This window comes from Crocodylus porosus, unplaced genomic scaffold, assembly GCF_001723895.1.
Source record: "Crocodylus porosus isolate Cpor-Errol unplaced genomic scaffold, CroPor_comp1, whole genome shotgun sequence".
Classification (NCBI taxonomy): Eukaryota; Metazoa; Chordata; order Crocodylia; family Crocodylidae; genus Crocodylus; species Crocodylus porosus.
In genome coordinates this window covers 258,114,440-258,136,168 of record NW_017728886.1, presented here as the reverse complement: position 1 = coordinate 258,136,168, position 21,729 = coordinate 258,114,440, and the positions used below count along the sequence as shown (strand labels likewise).

Here is a 21,729-nt window from a genome sequence, read left to right as displayed (position 1 = left end):
ACCTGTCCTAAGTGTAATGTGCAACAAAGACTGCAGCAATACTTTTTTATTCAACCACAATGCTAACAAATGCCAGTCTCCATCCCAGGAATGGAGTTAGGGCAAGTATCAAACATTGCAATGAGGAAGTCAGTGGGAGTGCTTTTGAGCTGCCTAGAAAAAAGGGCTTGGAGCTTTGACCAACAATATCATCTCTTGTTTGGTCGCCACCAGAGGGAAACAGGACTTTGTTCTTTGTAATTAAACAGGATTACGTCGGAGAAACACCTAATCTTGTCATTCCATTCTCTTCCTTTTTGGGGTAACTCATAAAATCAAGGTTTTAGCTAACCATTCAAGTAAAAAAGAGGTATCAATCTTATTCCTAAGTCACTATACCTGAAGTAAAAGAATATGTTTTCGTGCTTTTTAAGGAAATATAAATGTCTGCATAAATATCTAAAGCCATGTTTCATCTTACCTAGGAAAGAACCTGGGCCACATAGCTTTAAGCTAGCATTTTATTAGTGCTGCCACATCAAATCTTGGGAACGTTCAACTATGTAATTGAGATAAAGAGCTTCTCTCAAAACTTTAACCAAGGTGTCCTTTTTGAGTCAAATCAGATCTAAAGACATATGGATCTAAAATAAGCATTGTATATTATAGTGGTAACACTTGAGAAAGTTGGCAAAACTTGTAGGTTTATATGATAAGGTTTTCTGACAGAGAAGAATTTATGAGTTAATCTAACAAGCTGAGAAAAATCAACAAAGGAGAGCCATCTGAAGTCTAAACTTTGAAAGCATGAAGTAGGGCTTCCTTCTGACAAAATAAAAAATGGATTTTGTTTGGGTATTCTTTTCTTAAATGAAAACACTGTTCAGATAATTCAACTGGCAAGTTTATTAAATTCAACCCCAACATGATGTTTTGAAGCTTCTTTTAAATTAAATTAATGTTATAGAATCGTGGGCCCTTCTCAAAATCAAAAGAAAATAACAGAACTTCGGAAAACTAAATTACAGAATTGTCAAAGCATCTTAAAGTCTATGAGAGAGAATTACAGCTTAAAGGGACACCATTTAAAATCTAATGATTTCAAAGGATGAGTTCGAAGCAGTTTCAACTTTGCCTGCCCTGAGGCCTGATACCAGTTCTGTTTTCCAACATTTCACAATGTATTTTTTTTACCTTCCTGACGCTGTATGAAAACTCAGTGCAAGGAAAAAGAGACTAATGCCTTCATCCCATGCCCAATGAAATCAGTAGAGGGCCCGCCATGAGTTCAGCAACTTTTGAATAAGACCATACTTAAATACACAAAGAAAACAAATAGGACAGAAAGAAAAAGAGGGGTTTTTTCCCCTTTATATTTTTTTCCTTTTCAACTGCAGTAACTCAGGTGTAGTGAGCCTACGCCAAAACTCACTGAAGTCAACAGGAGTCTTTCCAGACTTCAATAGATCAAGCTTTGTTTCACTGACATGCAAAAGCTATGATTTCTACATCAAGCCATGATGACTATATACTCTCTGCTTGCTCACTAAGGCTACAAACAGATGTTATGCTTGTCTCAAATAAACCTAGGACAAAGTGCAATCATTCAGATGTCCACATATCAGCTGCTCACTACATCCTGATTAAAAGGGCAATATGTGTCCCTGCCAAACCTGGGATATTTCTGTCCAGGACAAACACAGGCACAACTTCTCCACGGACAAACTTACAAAACACCTTTCAAAGACAAGCCTATGAACTTGATTTCATCAGCCTACTGGATACTAAAAGTCAATATAGACATGGGATTTATGACACATTACAACCTGCCTGACATCTGATTCACCAGATACCTGGCCTTTTACATTTTTCTATCCCCCTCCTTTCTCCCCCACATCACTTTTCTGCCTTCTATCTTCCTAATTTCCAGCTATTTCCTTTTTCACAAACTAGTAATAAGGGGTCTGCAGGGAGGGTGGGGGAAGGGAACAGGGAGGTTGCCCATTTAGGGGGAACACTGGGGTCTAAAAAAGCCTGGTGAGGGCTAGGGGACAGGGAAAGGAGGTAGCAATAGGGCTGAGGTGAGTGGGTGGGCTTTCCCAGGCCCACAGCTGTGCTGCAAATGTGTGCAAGCCACCAGTTCCCAAACTGTAGGTCACGACCCCAAATGGGGTTGCAACATCAGCGGTTGGAAGTCACGAGATTTCTGCACCACAGTGGGGCATGGGGCTGCAGTGGGGCTGGACCAGGTCTGCATCCTCCACCTCTGCATGAGCTCTGCTCTGGCCATGGCGCCTACAGGGGAGGGGATGGAGGAAGGGGAGTGGGAGCCAGGCTCCATGCTCTGTTCTGGCTGCAGCAGCTGCTGCTTCCAGCTGGCAGCAGGCGGGCTTGGGCAGTGCTGGGGTGCGGGGGGAGCCGGCTCCAGGCCCTTGCTCTGGGACACCTGGGGGGAATGGGGAGTTGCAGATTAGGAGGGAGAGGCACCAGCAGGGCCAGGGGGTTGTGGGTCAGGTGTGAGGGGCACCAACAGGCCCTGGGGGCTGCAGATTGGGATTGAGAGGCACCAGGAGAGCCAGGAGGCTATGGGTCAGGAGTGAGGGGCACCTGGGGCATAGGGGGGCTGTGGGTTGAGAGTGAAGGGCCATGCTGAGGAAATGGGGTCAGAAATGGGGTCATGCTGAGGAAAAGTTTGGGAAGCACTGGTGTAAGCATTCACTAGATCAGGTTAACCCTTTATCAGTCTAAGTTAGTGCACCTCTTTAAATTAGGTATGCCATTTTTTGGTTAAATTAAACCCTCCAAATTCCTGCATTGGGCATTTAGAAACCTGAATTTCTGTTGTGAATCGTGTTTGTACATCTAACCATGCTAACACTGCATGACCCTGTGACACCCCCAAAGGGTTCTCAAGGCACCCCAGAGTACCGTGGCGGCCTGGTTGAGAATCACTAGTACACGTGTTCAACGTAAAAGTCTTGTGTTGTGTTGACAAGGTAGTTTCATAAAGAAGGGCAGACTTACGGTGGAGTATGTCATCTGTTGCATACTACAGTTGTGGCAACAGTGAATTGTATTTCTGTGAGAGGGCTTGGGGATACGTGATGTTAATTGTTTAAACTTGTCACATCCTTTTCTGGCTTTATGCTAGGTGTTATGTGCGTAGCAACTCTGTTACTGCTTCAAAACAAAGCTTTTTGCATACCGATTCTTAGGTTTGGGTTTGTTTTTCAATGATTACCCAAAATCTGAGCCCTCAGACGGGTGCGAATAGTAGCAGGGACTCCCACCCCTGCTACTTGAGAGATAGGAAGCCAGCACCAAACGGCTGCAATTATACAGGTGGCTGGGCAGCGGGTAGCTGCAGAGCTACATACAGCCAGAGAAACCCATAAGGGGTTAAAGAGCAGCAGGGGAGAAGACAATGGATGAGCCTCAGGGCTTTAATCTGCAGCACTTGAGAACACACCCAGCCCCAGCCCCAGCCCCAGCCCCACCCTTCTTAAAAGCTAGGTCTGGCCCCAACTCCTACTGTGGGCAGAGCTTCTGCTGTCCTGGATGGCAGCAGAGGGGAGCCCAGGCAGCACCGGTACCTGGGAATGCTGTAAGAGGAGGTAGCAGATACAGAGATGAAGTGTCTAAAGCCCTGAGGAAACCCAGAGAGGATTTAACAGGACATTGTAGCTGGCACAGAGTAACACTGGAGGACTGGACGTGGCTGGTAGGAATGGCATGAAGGCCACAGGTGCCTAGAAAGCACCCTGGAGCAGGAGAAGCTAAGACCTAAATACAGTCCTTCCAGGGGCTGGGACCCAAAAGACTGTATGGGGGCTAAAGTCAAACACCAAAGGGACTGGGCTGAACTGGGAGAAGCCTTGCCCTGGGTCAAGGACACCAGAGGGCTTGTAGAGACTTCCCTGGGCCAGAGGTGCTTTGGGGCTGGAAGAACATGAGACTGGGCCAAGGGGCCTAGAGACCCAAGAGAGAGGACTGAGGCCAAGAAAGCTGGGCCAGAACAAATGGGCTAGGGCTGGAGGCCTGCAGCCAGAATAGAGGTAGGCCAAGGCCAAGGGGCTGGGCCCCTACAGAGGCAAAGAACGTCAGCAAAATAACATCCATGAGGCATAGAGGTAGGGGAGTGCAGCAGGTTCTCACCCAGCTCTTTATTTTTCTTGGGATATACTCACACCCACATGGAAGACAATGTCCACAATAAAGCCAGTACTTACCAAGCCACCATACAATCAATAAAGGGTTAACTCACAGCTGAAGTCCTTCCTCAGACCTGGAGAGAGAACACCAGAGTTTGGGTCAGCTCTCCCTTTCTTGGCACCTCCTTCTTCCCTCTATCCCCCAGCTCTACTCCCTGGGAGCTTTTAACTTCCTCCGTGCCAGACATTCATTGCTCACAGCTGAGCAGGCAGGTTATCACTTTTAACCACCCACAGCTGTGCTCCTGCCACTGAACCACACACCTGGTGACACATACCACCTCCCAAGAGTAGAATCTCTTCCCCTTCTTCAAACCCCACCCCCGCCTCAGGAAAAGAAGTTCATATTTTCATGTGCTGACCCATGGCAGTGCTGTACCATAAAATCAAAAGTTTGTGGAGACAGATACCATCTTGTCAACCAGAGACTGGCCTCTCAAATGGCATTGTCATGTTTTGTGGAATTGGGCACCTAGGAGGTAGTATCAGAAGGCCTTGACCACCCACTTAATTGCTAAGCACTCCTTTTCTATAATGGCGTATTTCTGCTCCCAGGGACGGAGTTGCCTTCTGAGATATGGAATGGGGTATTCTCCATCCTCAAACTCCTGGGAGAGTGCTACCCCTAGGTCTCGCATCTGTCTGTAATATAAATTATTTTGTCAAGTCCAAGCTGCGCAGGACCAGTGTACTGCATAGCAGTCATTTTATTGCCCCAAACATGGCCTTGCATTTAGGTGACCAGTGAATCCTCAGTTCTCCCTCTCTTGGCACCATCCTCTTCCCCCTGTCCCCCAACTCCACTACCTGGGTGCTGTTAACTTCCTCTGGGCCAGAAGCCCATTGCTTTTTGCTGGCTTCCCCCCCTCACCCAGTACACAAGTTATCGCTTTTAACCTCCCACAGCTGTGCTCCCACTGCATGTGGCTCTGTTTGTAAGTCTGACTATTGCGTTTTCAACCCGTTGGGATAGCCTTCACTGCAGATCTAGATTCCTTGGGGGGTCAGATACTTGGCCAGCCCCACATTACACAAGACTGCTTGCACCCCTATCCTTACAGTCTACACAGGCATAAAAGATCGTTCCCCAGGGAAAAACATTTTAATACCTAATATGGATTTGCCACAAGCTCCTTTCCCCATGAAGGCTTTAATGACCAGCCTGTAGGTCCAAGCAGGGGCTCTGCGGGCACCAAACACATCCCTGTTGACTCAGGCTAAAGTGTTTCAGAAGGAGAAGGCATCCCTGCAATCCCGCTGCTCCAGTCACCCAGTCAAATCTGCTCCTCAACATTCCCCAGAGCCCAAGGTAACCCTGCCCTGTTTGGTTTGATGAAAAGCCAGGGCTTTATTAAGTAAATGCTGCCTCCTGTTTTCCCTGCACCCGCAAACTTACACCACAGACAGAGTTAGGGTGGGCCTGGTAATCAACCTGCTGACAGGCAATGTTCTTGTCTATGCTTCCACACTCTATCCCCCCCACTTAGCTGACCTGGAGAAATTTACTGAAGGCAGTGACGCCCTGTGGATGCAGTCAGCTGAGATTGTTCTGCATGCCCTTAAAGCAGGGGTCCAAATTTGTGGCTCATTATGCAAGGGAATTCTGTCATCTGACTGCCAGTGTTCAATGGAATCAGGCCTCCCAACTCTTTAATTTCCACTGGGGACTGAATGATGAGTTAAAAGATGAGATGGTGAGGATTGAGGCCCTTGCATAAGTGGATCTATTAATGGACCTGTGTATTTGCATAGACCCATGACTGCCAGGAGGGTAGAGTGGGTGGAAACCCTCACTGAGGCCCCTTCACTCCTACCCCATGGCTCTCAGTCACTCCCAGTAGATCAGGCAACTGAGCCTATGTAGGTGGGTATAGTGCAGCCACACCTATCTGAGACAGAAAGGAGCTATGACATCATATTACTTTTTGGTCTGCACAATACCCCCACTACTTTCCAACATATTGTAAATGATATCTTTCAGGATGCCGTGGATCAGTTTGTCATAATCTACTTGGATGATGCTGATGATTTTTCCTGATACACAGGAATTACATGACCAACACATTTTGTACTGGAGAAATTGAGGCACCAAGGTCTCTATACCAAATTTGAAAAATGTGAGTTTGACAGGATCACCACTGAGTTTCTGAGGTATATCATCTCCCCAAAGGGGCTAAGAATGGACCCACAGAAGGTGGCTTCTGTGACCAAGTTCTGCCTTCCTGACCCGTGGGATGTATGAGGAATGCAGTGGTTCCTGGGATTTGCAAACTTCTATAGATGTTTTATCAAGGGCTTCTCCAAGCTTTTGTGCTCATCACCTGTCTACTTCTGGAGGTGGTACAATTTGCATGGACCCAAAAGGCTCCCTAGGCTCCCAGCTCATTCTTCCTATGTACCTGGTATGACATCAGCCCAAGTATCTAATTGGGGTAGCCAGGCCTCCAGCCTTTTTCTCTTCACCAATTCATTTAAAAGAACCCTCTCAGTCTAGCCAGTGAAGCCACATGTCTAATCTTTCCTGCTTACCTGACCATAACCAGTTTCTTCTTTCCAGTACACAGCAGGGGGGGGTGCTACACAAAAGGGGCTTTCCTGCCTACACGCCGACCCGTTTCTCTTCTCAAATTAACAAACAGGCAAGATACAACAGACATGACCAAATATACATATAGCACATATAAAACATAATCATATTTTGAAACTAGAACACCTTTGTAGTACCACATGGCTTGTATCTTTTTGTGTGGGTTATACTTAGATTACAAACCCTTCCTGGAAAGAAACATGCTACCCCTGCCACGCATCACAGTCCACAGGCAGGATGAATATGTGGTATGGCAGGTTCTGGACTCTAAGCAAAAGCAGGGAAAACTATTTTATGGTAGATTAGGAGGGATATGGCCCAGCAGACAGATATCAGGAGTCCCAGGAAAATGTTCACACCCCTGATTTAGAGATTTTCATTTGGCATATCCAGGAAAGTCTGTAGTGAGTCTTTTAAGGTGCATTTCTACCTGGCCTTCTGCCTGACTTGAGACCAACATGGCTTTTGGCTAACTACCTCTCTCTGCTTTAAATCAGAGAACAATTTATAAAGCCTCCAATTGAAAATAAATGAAAAAAAAATTCTGAAAATTCAAATACACTAGAAAACAGGCAGTTTACCCAATATTAGAACACAGCCTTGAACTACGGTGTTGCTGCCAGGAAGCAGTGTAACCCTAGGCAAAATGTATTCAGATAAATGTGATTTTCATGTAAGATAACAATATCCCTTTAATACAGATTATCATGTGTTTTTAACATATATGTGCTTGGTAAAATTACAGCAATGACATTTATTCTCAGTCTGGAATTGAAACACTCTAATTAAAATAGATAATGGGTTCCTTCTGCTTTCTATTTCCTTTAAAAAGATGTGTTGCTGTAAGTTGTAAAGTTCATGCGAGCATGGAAGCATTGCTCATGTTGGGCTAAATGTAATACTTGGTGGGAGCAGCGAATTCAAGGAAGTTACAGAAGAGAACATTTAGTCCTGTTTTCAGTTTTGAGTCAAAGGTCTTTAAATGAAACTGTTCCACCGTGTTATGCAATACAGAACCCCAGTCACCTGATTACTGCTGGGTTTTTTGTTTTTAAACTCAGAACTTGTTTTCCAGTTTTCCTTTGCAAATTCAACAAAGGCAACTTTTTCCTTTCTTCAAGACAATAATACAGTCAATTATTAAATTGCACATTTCTCTCTATACTGCCACGCTATTCACCTGCCTTTGAAAGATAAAACCACAGAAGTCAGAAGTACTTACTGGGAGCGTCGACATGTTCACTAATGCGCTTTTGCTACTGTGCATTACATTTCATAACTCTAGTGTGAGGTACTAACTAAATGCGTGTTAGGCTGCCGTAATGTGCAACAGTGAAAGCACTCACTTTTTTAGTGACAATGCGCGGTAGCTTAATTTTACTGCACTTCAGTGTATTAGCACTTAGTAGGAGGTGGCCTTAATCCCTACAACAACTTAATTTTACGTATCCCATGTGATGGGGTTTCTAAGACTTCCTATGGAAACTATTCTAAGCCAAATCATTCTGATTTGCAAGATTTATACAAACCAAATTTATCCTCACAGTTCAAATTAGTATTGTTTTTCTTATAAGGTTTTGTGTATCAGTGAAGTATAGTCACCATGTCTCTTGCTAAAAGCTTTTCTGGCCCTGTCCAACTCTGCCCCGCTCAACTGTGGTATCGGGGCAGGGATTTACATCATTTAGCTTTACATAAATTAGTAAAAGTATGGTATATATTTGCATTACTGTGTTATAATTATCCATTTAACATAATTATTGAAAAATAGTCACCTGCTGTTGAACTGTGAACTATGTACGGATGTTTCCTCTCTGCATCAGTGGTTTCAGATGTCTCATTAACATCCATCTATCTTTTCAGTAAGGTGGGGTCATTCTGAAATAGGAAAGGCCTTAAATTCTCTGTACAACAGAAATGTATTAAGTGATTTGGATATAGGATGTTAAGCGTTCACAGTCATATCTTTGTCAGTTTTACAAATAGATAAGACAAACATATTGTTTCATTTTTCTTTATGAATATTATAGAAAAAGATGGTGTGTTTATGCCCTGTGATATAATTGGAAAGGATGGTTATTAATAGCTAGCATATCTTGCTCTTTGCAACACCCTGCAGGATTGTCATTGGACTAATCTTAATCTTTAGTTTGCTCTTCAAAACGAATGCTTCTGATGTGAGGCTACTTAACAGGAAGCATGATCTCATTCTGCCTCTTTGGTTCTGACTGCACAGTATGTTTTCAAAAGGAAACGGAGGACTTGAAAGTCCTGCCTTTCTGAAGACTCAGAATCATTCTGTTCCCGGAAGCTGCACAAAGAGCAAGTTACACCATGATGAAAAACTTTTTGCATATGTTTGTTAGTCTTTAACAAATCGGAGTGTTGAGGTTTGGAATATTTTACACGTTTATGTTTTGATCGTTCTCTGAACTGACACAGCTAAACCCTGGATTTCTTCATTTACGGTCATCTCTTCAAGAAACTTTGCATTTTCTTCTGAATGCTTTTATCACTACCAGCAGATAGAAAAGAGTAAAATACTCTTTTAAGAAATGACACACATGAACAAGTAAATTATTTCTCAGATATTTCTTATCTCTTGAAGATATGAGAAAAAGATTGGTATTTGGACTCATAAAATGTTAATGGCTAGTGAGTTGTTTTGGTAGATGCCAGTGTAAATATTTACATTGCAGAGTGCAGCATGCACAGAGGTTTAGTTGCCTATGGATTGAGGGCATCATGGGTTTGCAAATTAGTTAATTTATCAGTGAGAGTGATGATTAAAATACATTGTTTTGGACCATGCATGTTTTTGTGTGTTATGAGTAAAAAGACTGGATTTTTCATACTCCGGTTCCAGTGATTCCAAAATATAGAACTGGAGAATGCTGTTGATTCATAGATATTTTATTTGAGTAATTGCTATTAAATGCTGCTAATATTCATTCATTTTGCTTTTATCTTGGATACATTGTTTGTTCATAGTTCATTTTTTGTCATGTGTTAATTTAAAGGTTCTCTGTTGAACTAGAGGCCATGTTGCATTTGATGTTTGGGATCATAAATATAATAATTTTACTTTAAAATAACTGGAAAGTGAAAGTTAAGATATTTTGTTCTGTAGCTAATACCATTGGAGTTTCAGTTCTGAATAAATGAAGAAAAGTGAAACCCAGTGAAGCATGCATACTTCCTCTAGTGTTTGTAAATAATGATAGACGTTGATCTAGTCATGATTGCCAAAAGTCCAGATTACTAATGAGTCAACGTTTGCAAATTACTAATTTACATATGATAATGTAAACAGACCATTTGGTTTACTGAACTATTTGTTAATGCCATGACGGGCTTTTATAAACCTGACATTAACTTTATCTGATACAATTTGAAATTGAAAAAGCAATTCTGTATAAATTAATTGCACAGAAAAACACATTGCTTTGTAAATGTCAAATGATTTTAAGCTTTTCTTGAAGATGAGCATAAATGATAGAATATTCCCTATCTCTTCTGGTTTTTCTATGTCCATATGTTTCTCCTTCATTTCCTATTGTAAGCAGATTTATAGTGTTGCCTCATGCTGTTAAAAAGAGCTGTTGTGTCCACTTTAAGTTTTCCTCCATATCATTGTGGGATGATGTAATCCCTATCATAGTAAGTCTCTTGTGTTTGCAGGACTAAGACAACTTCCCTGAGTAAAGCTACTAACATGTCTATGTATTTGCTCAGTAGGAATCATAGTCTGTGTATCACTTTATACAGTGCACTGCAGTACTTCCTAATGAAAGCACTATTCATATGTAAGCTATTATATATAAACTTTATTTCTCATTAAGTGCTTGTTTTATGTTCTAATGAGACAATGGCATATTGTAAAGAAAATAAAGTACATGCATTACTGCATTTAGAACAACCATAAGTCCAAGCACACTATATTGCATTGATTTAAATACTATGAAAGAGGATGCATTATCAGATTATAGAGATTGCAGTTGACCAAAGAGATTTGAGGCCTGGTTCTGCACTCCTTATTCAACCAAGTTGGCATGGAAATTAATGAGTTTCACCTATGAAAGAGTTGTAAATTCACATCAGTGGAATATATCATATACAGTTGTTCTGTCAATATATTATTGCACCTTAGAGCTCTTCACTTTGAATAAATATCCACTTTCGTTTTCAAAAGCTTTTGCAGGTCATCTGAAATACCCGGAGTCCTGAAGGGTATGCAATACGCCTTTTCAAGATGTATCAAATATCTCATCTAATGTCAACACCAACAGCAAGTAAATGTATTATTCCCTCCACCTCAGGACTTACTGCTTAGATTTTATATTTTGAGTTATTACCGAGACCTAATAAGCACCTGTCAGGATATGTACTCTTTTTTCCAACAGAGGTTGCCCTTTAAAATGCATATGCATTTCCTCCTTTGAAACTAAGTTTTTCCCATTGGTTGAAAAGTCATAATTTTTAAAAATAAAATCAGTAGAGAAAAGAGTACTTCACTAGCTGTTAATATACATAAAATACAAATTGATGTGTAAAGCTGAATTCTGAACAACATGCCTCTGACACGTCTGTATAAATAGCTGACTGATGTTTTAGCAGTACCCTTGTAGTCTAGTTGCTGTACTAATCGAAACTTCTGTCAGCTGCCATCCCAAAATGTTCTGATCTTTCCTTTGCTTCATCTTGTCCAATAAACTTAAACCCCATTTTAGACCTATTTCTTTCCATTGATGAAGGCCTTGCATAACTTCAGCATGAGATGCTGAGCATAATGCTTCGGGGGTTTGCACTACCTGAATGGGAGTTGATCCTAGTTCCACATTCTCCTGTGATCATTATTCTTAAATGTTTTCCATTATCAGCATCCTTGCCGTGCCACATCTGCAGATGTCCCTTGCATAATAACACCATGTAGTGGCAATAGTGTGTCTCTTTAATGCCACCGAGAAATCACAATCAGAAAACTCCAACACTATTGTTCAAATGAATCTGTGCATATGCTGTTCACAGTGAATCAGGCATCCAAAATTACACCATTAAAATGTACCTCTTGCTTTGTGTAAGCCTGGATTTTTCTTCCCACAAGACATTAATGTGTCTTGTGGGAAGAGCATTAATGCGTGCAGAGCAGTAGTACTGGCAGGCACGGACTGTACAAAGTCTTGAATTTCTGCCGCTTTTGTTGAAATGATGCAATCCAAGCCTAAGTTGCATTAGGATTCATTTTATCTATCCACAGTCATTCTGATTTCTCTCCTTAGGTCTCTTTTCCTTTCCTTTTAAAGGAGTAAAAAAACAAACACCCCCCCCCAAAGCCACAAACTTTCTTTAAGGCAGTAGTTCTTAACTTTTCTGGATTCGATACATCCTTCACAGGACTCAGAACAACTCTCCTTAATTTTTGTGAATTGAGTGGCACCCAAATTTCAAAAGCTAGTTTATATTCCTTTCCTCCTTACACAGGGGCTGGACAGTAGGGGTGGGGATTGTGCAGACAGCAACAAGCCTGAGCCTGGCTTATCTGCCTAACTCCTTTTAGCTTGCAGGATTCTTCAGAGGATCTGGCGACACTCCAGGGTGCCCCAGAATCCTAACGAGGAATCACTGCTCTAAGGCTTATTAAAAGTGAAAACCAGTCAGCTAGTCCAGCTATCACTGGACATGCCTGTGTAAATGCACTTCTGCTGGGATTTCTCCTTATCTGGTCTTTATCCCAACAGGTTCTTCAGAGTCTGATCAAGAAGAGCACGGGCAAAGAGTGTCCCCTGGACACATTTTGCCAAGGTACTGAGTAAAACGATCTTTGTCCCATTTCATTTTTCCTTTGTGTTTGAAAATCATTCTTTTTAATTCCCATTTAAGACTGAGGTGCCAATACTAGTCTAAAACCATGACCACCTTGCATTTAATGCATATGCTGCTCTCCGTGGCCACTTGAAACTTCACAGTTGTAGTAGACATATATATATAATTCAGATATTGTTGGACCCACGAGCTGAAGTAGAATTTCCATTGTGTGATTGCAACATAGGGGATGCAACACAGATGCTGTAATTAAACCCAAGAGAGGGCAGTGGTACATGAGTACTCCAGGTAATTTAATATCATCCTCTTTTTCTTTGGTCAAAATTCTTTTTAAACTGTATTTCTTCTGGAAACTATCATTGAATTGTGGCCTTGTACTATGTAGGCATTCACTTACCTAAATTTGTTTTCTTTCCTTCTCAGTTATGCTTATAGCTCTCTGGATAATGAAATGTCCTATGAATGTTGTTCAATAAACCCCTTGACTGGCTCTCTCTTCACGTGTCGCCGGAGTCCTCGGCTTCTTGCTAATGGCTATTACATTTTGACTGAAGACAGTTTTCTGGCAGATGAAGATGGCAACGTAACATTGACTCCATCGCAGACAAGTATAACCTACAAGGAAAACTTAGTGAAGTAAGTGAACTACATGTCTACATGTATTGGGAATTGGCTCCAATTCTGAGCTCAGCTGGAGTCAGAAAATATTTATAATGATCTATTATATTAACTTTTCTTTATTTTTACACCAATCACTTCCAGTTTTACAACTGCAACAGAACCCTCCAACCAAAGTAATTCAGAAAAATTATAGTGGTTGAAGATACTTGACTCTCATAGTCATGCCTTTAACGTTGCCAAAAAGTAACCACACAGGTATTACTGACAGTAAATATAAAAGAAAAATAGAACTACCCAAAAATTACTGCTTTTCATGCCTTGCTGCTTCTTATTTACTTAGTTTTCCAAAAGTGTTACTCTTGTGTGTACAGAAAAATAAGAGAGCACCTGAAACTGGGTATAATAATGTTAATATTTTAAGGAACAAGATTTGGGGGGTTGGCTAACCTACAAAATACAGTAATTTCTATGCTAAAATGTGGTGAACATGTAATTTTCAGTGAGTCAACATAAAAGTGTTGCTTAAGTAAAGCGTGAGCAAAAACTGAATATAATTACAGTATTTGGTCCAATAAATGGACCCTATTGTGCATATTGAAGGCCCCAAATGATGCTTACTAGAAAACATATATTATTTGATGTGAAACGTCCACCTTAGTCTGCATAACCCCTTTCATTTTCACTATTTCACTGCTACAGCTTGAAAGACTGAAAGTAATCTTTGAGCCATTTTTGGCATGACCATACCAAGTAAGTATGTAACACATATCTTTGATGCTCAGTTGTGATTGAAAATTTCCTGAGCTGCTTCTCTGGGTATGCACCTTCCTACTAATGCAATAAGAATGCTAGAGAATAAACAAAAAGCTTCTGTTTTCAGAAAGACACCAAAATACACAATTTGCCAAAGGAAGAAAGACTAGAGAGAGAGAGATAAATAATATTTTCATGCTTTCAAGAAGCATTACTGTAACAGAAATACTGTCCTGAAATCTTTATTCAAGTAAGACTTTCATTTTTCTTCAACTGAAGTGTTACCTAAGCAAGTTCCAGTTCCATAATGTCATTGCAGCTAATATTGTTCACCTGAGGATCCAAAGGCAGTTTTGAAACAATTAATTAATTGCAACACCCCAGTGAAAGTAGCAAGTATTTTTGGACCCATTTTAAAAGTGGGAAACTTCCATAGGGAAAGGTAATGTGTGTCTCTCTGGCATGAGTGTAGTGCTTATTAGGGGTATGCAAAGCAGGCCCTATTCGATTTGGATTCAGCCCAAATCGGGAACAGTGATTTGATTCGCTAATTCGAATCACTGTCCTGATTTGATTTAGCTGAATCCGAATCTGATGATTCAATGCTGATTCGGAGAATCAGTGATTCGGCCATAGACACAGCTTTAAATGTTTTTTCTACATACCTCGAGGTACCAGCATGGTTCGTGAATGCTGCGATGCTGGGGCGGATGGAGCATCCCACTGGACTGTGAGGTGGGGGGGCCCTCCAAGTGCCTGGTGGCAAACCAGGAAGTGGACAGGAAGTACTTCCAGTCCACATCTGGGTCTGCTGGGGAGCATGCTGGGGGGCTCCCCTGCACCCACCCAACTCCGTGATCGGCCACAGGTGGACCCCCCAGACCCAGTCACCAAGCCAGGGGGGTGCTGCAGACCCAGAAGTGGGCTGGAAGTGATTCTGGTCCACTTCCAGGTCTGCTTCCAAGTGTGCTGGGGAGCCCCCACCTCTTCTGTGGGACGCTCCATGTGCCCCAGCATCTCACGAGCCACCTGCTACCTAGAGGTATGTAGAAAAAATATTTAAAGCCATGTCTATGTTTGAATCACTGAATCTCTCCGAATCAATTCAGAGGGTTCCGATTTGATTTGGAGAGATTAAAGGGTCTCCTGATTTGATCTGGATTTGGAGATTCAGCCACTCAATCAGGCCAAATCTCCACTGAATCAAATCAAGGACCGAAGCTTCGCACAGCCCTAGTGTTTATATATATTTAACCCTTGCAGGCTGGCTTCCAAACTAGAAGTAGTGTCATGGGATGGGGTCCCTAAGGATGGCCATGTTACCCCTAAGACCCCTTGACCGTGCCAATTCGGCCGATGGGCACCCTTTATTCTCTCCCACCACATCTTGATATATTTTTGTAATATAGGAAGGCTGCCTTCACATCCTGTTGGACACAGTCTTGATGGATTTTCCTGAACCCCATGAGTCCCATTTCAAAATAGATGTCCCGGGACACCCCAGCCTTATGGGTTATATGCGTGGCTCCAACCACCCCTTTACCATGCCCCAAGCCTCACAGATGGTACTGATGTTGTCCGGTCTAGGCCTTGTTGTAATTTGGCCCCCTTGTCCTCCCTGGGCTCTCCGCAGCCCCGTCTTACTCTACACTTCGCTGGTGCCTGGGCTCTCCACAGCTTTGCCTCGCTCTGCACCTCACTGGCACCAAGGCCTGTATGCCCCAAACACTGCACCCTCTCTGGCACCAGGGTCCCCATGCTGCAGTGGGCCCCCGATGAGGCCTCCTCCTTCCCCAAATAGTCTCACCCAAACCATCAGTGTTATAAACAGAAAACCACATGCAAGCCTCAAGGCTATAACATAACTCAAGCTGCCCGGCTACGACATAATTCCAGTCGCACAGAGCATGCTCTGTCCCTCAAAAGTACCAGAAGCTGCACTTGCAGTCAGGCCTCTCCCCTTTTCCCTAGGAGAGCTCCTTCCCCCTTGGCTGCTGGCAGAGAACTGCCTTCTGGCCTCAGGCCTGGGGTTTATATATAAGCCAGGCCCTACCCCTTCTGGTCAGGTGAGTGCTGGCAGGCATGGGCCAACTAACTCATTCTGGCTGCTCTGGGGCTCCCAACTGACTGCCAGGGCTCTCTCCCTAGCAGTTCCAGCCTTTAAAAGGAGCAGGACACCCTAGTGCCCTGTGACAGATAGCCACATTATTTAGAGTGGTACGGCATGCAAGAGTCCTGACCCTTTTCATTCCATATGCAAACCTCTAGACAATGTTCTTTTTTAGTATCTAAAACTAATTTAACAAGTCCCTTTTAAATATACAGTTTCGTTCCTTTCCAGGATATTCAGGAGAAGGAAGAAAATCCGGGATCGTTCTCTTGCTAGTCTGTTTAATCTCAGTGCCTCGCATTCATGGAGCAACAGCACAGTCCTTAGTGATATGGATTCTTCTCATATGGAAGAACCTTGGATTGATGGGTGCGGTAAACTAGATACCAGTCAGAGCTGTAACTATGGTAAGTGCCTGTTGTAAGTATAGTAATTGTGTTCCTTGTTGGAACTTGTGATGGTATAGTCTGTTAATGTTAGGAACCTTGCAAATCAGTAACTATTGTCACAGGATTTGTGCAGGAGCTCTGCTTAGATTAGCAATGCAAGGTGGGGAAATGTAACTAGAGTTTTAAATAGTAAATTGAACTGGTAGCTATAGAAGACAAAAATATCTTTCTCCATGAAGGTGAGACTTATTCAGTGTTGTTTTTCCTATTTATCAATTGATGTTTCTACCTTAAATGTTTCATAGCCTTACTTTGTTCAATGTTACGCATTTTTTTCCTTATTCTTCATATTTCCCCTATATTTTTAAAAAATATATTGGGAATTCCAACTTCTAGCCATCAACCATTTGAGAAAGCTCTTGTGAGTGAGTGTTCTTACTTCCTTCAAAATCTAATACTGCAACTAGTTCTTTAAACGCTTTCCTTACAGTGAATCATAAACATTTACAGCTGCCTCTCTTATAGGTGACTCTGAATTTTCTCTCAGCTGCAATTCCTGGATGTCAGAAAGGCAAACTCCAGCAGCTAAGGAACCCTCTCTCACTAAAGCTGAGACATACAGCCAGTCACGGAAACAGTTTTATGATTCCTCTTCCTGCTCCCAGTTTATGGCAAATGAGTTTGAAGAAACTTTGGTTTATTCAAGTGAGTTAAGATTTTTCTTCATAATTTATTATTTTTAGAGACAGCTGACATTTTTTTCAAATGAAAATGTGTAAGATAAGCTTTATTCAAGACTTAAAAGAGTCCCCATTTTTATTCAATTTGAAAGTTAAAACTTCCATTTTTCCTTTCATCCTCCTTTTCATCCCTTTTACCCCTCCATTTTAATGACAAAATGGAAAAATAATAGCAGGGAAAGGGGGGACTGGGAGAAAAGGCAAACAAAGATCAAAGCAAAAAATTTAAAACATCTCATTTTTGTAAAAAGTTTCAAACAAAAATCCATCCTTTATTAATCCCACTGAATGACATTTAGTTTCAAATGTTCACTTGTATCCACAAAAAACATTTACTGTTTTGACTAGACCTTATTATTTAATCATGGTAGGAATTCCTCAAAACAAGTAACAATATCATTCTCCAACATTAGTTTTCATTTTGTATACACAGATGTCAGATACGCTTTGGGCATGTCTACACGTTGCCCTAAAGATGATGTTGCTACGGCGCTGTGCTCTAAAGCATAGGACAGGAACTGCCTGTCCTGCGCCACGTGTGCAGCACACGATTAGATTTCACCACTATGTTGCCATAGTGGTGCGCTAAAATGGGAGAGCGCAGCACTATGGTGCTGATCACATGTAGACCCATGTGATCACTGCTTTGCCATAGTGCACCATACTGCAGTGTTGGGCAACCTGTAGCCGTGACCCTTTATATGCATATCAGATAAGTAGATGATATTAACTACATAATACCACACTAGTCCCATGTTGTTTATTGAACATAAGAGCATAAGAAGTGTCGTGCTGGGGTAGATGAGTGGTTCATCTAATCCAGTATCCTGTCTCTGACGGGTGGCAAAATTGGATGCTTTAGACAGGGAGAGCATTGGACTGGGTGTATCTGGAGTGACCTATCCCTGTTCATTACCCTCCCTGACATCCACCAGCACTAGTTTAGAGATGCCAGAAGATACATTTCTAACTGTTCTGTTTAATAGTTATTTAATAGATCTATCATCTATGAATTTGTTTAAACCCTTTTTTGAATCTGGATGTGTTATTTGCCTCTACTACCTCCCAGGCAGTGTATTCCACAAGTTAACTACACATTACATAAAAAGTACTTTCTCCTGTTAGTTTTTAATCTGCCTCCTACTAATTTCAGTGGGTGCCCTTAGTTCTAGTATTTTGGGACTTGGTGAACAACAGTTCCCTGTTCATTTGGTCCATACCCTTCATGATTTTATAGACCTCTATCACCCTTTTTCTTTGTTAAATGAGAGTCTTCACCTTTTTTAGTTTATTATGCTATAGCAGCTGTTCCATACCCCTGATCATTTTGATTGCCTTTCTTTGTACCTTTTCTGATCTTACTACATCTCTTTTGACATGCAGAGACCAGAACTGCATACAGTATTCAAGATGTGGGTGTACCATGAATTTGTATGCTGTAATAAATGTAACATGGTACAGGTGCTGCATTGTAACAAACACAAGTTGCTTGTATATTAGTTAAGTGCCTGGTCACTTAAATGCCTTGCATCGTTCAGTCCCACTGGGCACATCTACACAAGACTCTATGCCACCATAGCCACAAGCGATGTAGCCCACTGCTACAGCAAGGTAGTATCGGCAGCAGTGAATTGTGATACCGATGCTACTGTGCAGTAGCTTATTGCTGTTGCACAGCATGGTCAGAAACGATCCATGCACCACTGAGTAATTGCAGTTATTGCGCAGTCATTTAGTAGTTTCAAGAAACAAGTACTAAATGACTGCGCAGTAAAAACTGTGCAGTTGGGGGCATGTGTAAATGCACTCACTGTCTACTTTTTTTTACCTAGCTGCATTTAATTTAATTTCAGCATTCGTGAAACTGACTAGAAGCTGCCAATTTTAAGGATAGTTAGGCAACCTTGAAGTGACATAGTCTTGTCAGTTTCAAGGCTATTATTATGCATGTTCTCAGGAACAAGGGGCATTTATCCACATACTTTTTTGTCCCGTGACGTGCCGGAGATCCACTGCTTTGGACCAGACTCAATTAATTGAGTCTGCTCTACAGGTAAGCTGACGCACACTACGCTGCACTGTGGCAAAATGCATGTCAGCGTGTAGAAAGTGGCACCAGCATGCTTTTGAACTTAAGTACCTTCTATGAGTGTTAGCTCAAAAGCACGCTGCCACCATTTCCTCAGCACTGATGTGCATTTCGCCACTTACACAACTGCGACACTGGGCGCTTTTCAACACACCTGGTGCTGCAGTGCCTGCATGTGTAAAAATGCCCAAGGAAATTAGTCTTAAGCAAGGTATAAAAGGTTTACAGGAAGCTTTTCTCCAAGTTAAGAAGTGTTTTTTACATTACATTTGTTTAAGCGAATAACCTTTTTTAGTCACAAGGTTATGCCTTTAAACAAAGTATGTTAGAGGAGTCCTCCCAGCTCCTTAGTTAAGGTTGTGTTCATATTTGCACTTAAAATTTAACATAAAGATTACATCTACTATAATGTAGGAACAGCATAGTATATCCTCCACAAATTCATGAAGCAGAAATCTTGGCCCTGTTTTGGTCACTGAACACAATTCCTCTTGATTTCAGTTAAGCAAATATTTCACTCTAATCCTAGAGTATAAAAAATATATTTTGACAATTCAGAAATATATTTGTGAATTTAACTGAGTAATAAACTTTTCTTGGATAGTCTAACAGATAAATGTCCAAATTTTGAGATTTGTAAATAGATTTGTTTCTGTTTGTTGTGAAATCTAAACATTTTATTTTCAAGGACATCTATTATTTTGGAATTATGAGTATTATTTATAACCATTTTTACATACATTATGCTTATTGTCACATTTGTTCAATTGAGGAAGATATAGTGGAACAATTCAGTTTTACCCAGCATTTGGAAGGAAGTTATAATTGAATAGATATAGCAGAGTTAAGAGCTTTCAAAGAAAATGAATTTGAATGCATTGGCTAATGTACCTACATAAAGTATAGCATTTTTTTTCAGCTAGCGGGTTTGACTTAACCCCAGCTGAATGGCAGAAACTCCTATTGACCCTCCCCAATTGAAGTCAGTGCAGAAACTCCTATTACCCCATGGTGAATGTTATGTTAGAGCTGAATGAAGCATCCTTTCCCTAATAAGCACTCTATCTTATCTGAATTTCTAGTTTGCAATGTCAAAGGAGTGACAAAACTATAATGTTTTAACTCACATGTCTAGAAATGGCAGTTGTCCTGATTTTGTCCTTTTTTATTGTTTTTTCCTTAGAATCCAACACATTGAAAAATGTGTTTTATCAAATAATTATGCTGTCCATGTGTTTAATCATCTCCATTTGTGCCAGGTAATTTTGATTTCATTTTCTTTAAAATAACACTTGTTTGTGAGCTGATACATAAACATAATATTTGGAGCTAGATTTTTCAGTCGGGTATACATATTTGTGAAGATATGTTTGCATGTGACTGCTTATGCAAATAAATATTACTGTGTGCAGATTGGATATTAGGATGCAGCTATGACATCTGATTGGCTCTATACAACTGTATGATTCACATGCACATATCAGGTATTAGCAGGTATGAATTAAAGGCTCAAATATGTATTTCAAGCTATACACCTTAACCGTCCATGTCTTGCCCATGTGCTATGCAATTAATTAAATAGGAAATACCATTTTTATGTATACATTTAAAGTTTAAATGCTTTAAACTACAGGGGTGTAGGTTGTAGCTGTGTTGGTCTAAGAACATAGGTAGAAAAGTTTCTTTGGGTGAATCTGATCTCTTTTATTAGACCAACTTAAGTAGCTGGGAAAAAAAAATTTAAGCAAGCTTTTGGGTTCAAAAACCCTTTGTCAGGCTGAGCAAGTTTCAGCAGTTGGTGTGTGCTCTTCCTGGATGGAGTGAAAAGTTTAAAAACCAGAAAGAAGCCAGAGGCTGGGCTGGTGTGCGTACAAGGTAGGCAGTCAGTGAAGATGCAGATTGAGGAGTCAATGGGTGAGAGACAGTCTGGGTGGAGGGGAGAGAAGTGGGATCCAGTGCTTTAAACTCTAATATATCTCTTTCAAATAAACTTCTATAAGACATTATCCTCTCAGATTCAACTGGATTACATCATTAAATCTGCTTTAACCATTTATTTGAGGTTAGGCAATTCAAATACAATTAAGAAGTCTGATTTCATTAACCTAATTATAAAAGTTAGAGGGCAAGGAACAGGAAGACAAAAATTATATTTGAGGGTATTAACACACATAGTACAGCATTGACTTCCTTTAACTTGCTATATAGCCAAAGACTTTGCCTAACCACATTTGTGTTTCTAATCTATCCACAAGACAACTAAAAGTTCTTGCCTCCTTTGCTCTTCAGTGCTAAAATGCTGTTTGTTTAATTCAGTTTTTTTACTCCTTTTATTATTATAGGTGGAACATAGAACCGTAGTTATAGTTAATGATGTCAAAGATTTGGGCCCATGGGCCATATAGGCAGTTTCAGGAAGCTGCCACG

The 21,729-nt window shown here is 41.2% G+C and overlaps 1 protein-coding gene across 1 annotated transcript in view; it reads left to right on the top strand.

Moving 5' to 3' along the window:
* The first annotated feature begins 9,018 nt into the window (after positions 1–9,018).
* The window catches only part of TMEM71 (transmembrane protein 71), a 16,239-nt gene continuing 3,528 nt past the window's right edge, over positions 9,019–21,729 (top strand). The window contains exons 1-7 of the mRNA XM_019552896.1: positions 9,019–9,349; positions 10,970–11,075; positions 12,516–12,579; positions 13,024–13,236; positions 16,316–16,491; positions 16,999–17,178; positions 20,486–20,561. Of these exons, the coding sequence (XP_019408441.1) occupies positions 11,030–11,075; positions 12,516–12,579; positions 13,024–13,236; positions 16,316–16,491; positions 16,999–17,178; positions 20,486–20,561 (755 nt within the window). The 5' untranslated portion in view covers positions 9,019–9,349; positions 10,970–11,029. The remainder of the gene's footprint in view (positions 9,350–10,969; positions 11,076–12,515; positions 12,580–13,023; positions 13,237–16,315; positions 16,492–16,998; positions 17,179–20,485; positions 20,562–21,729) is intronic.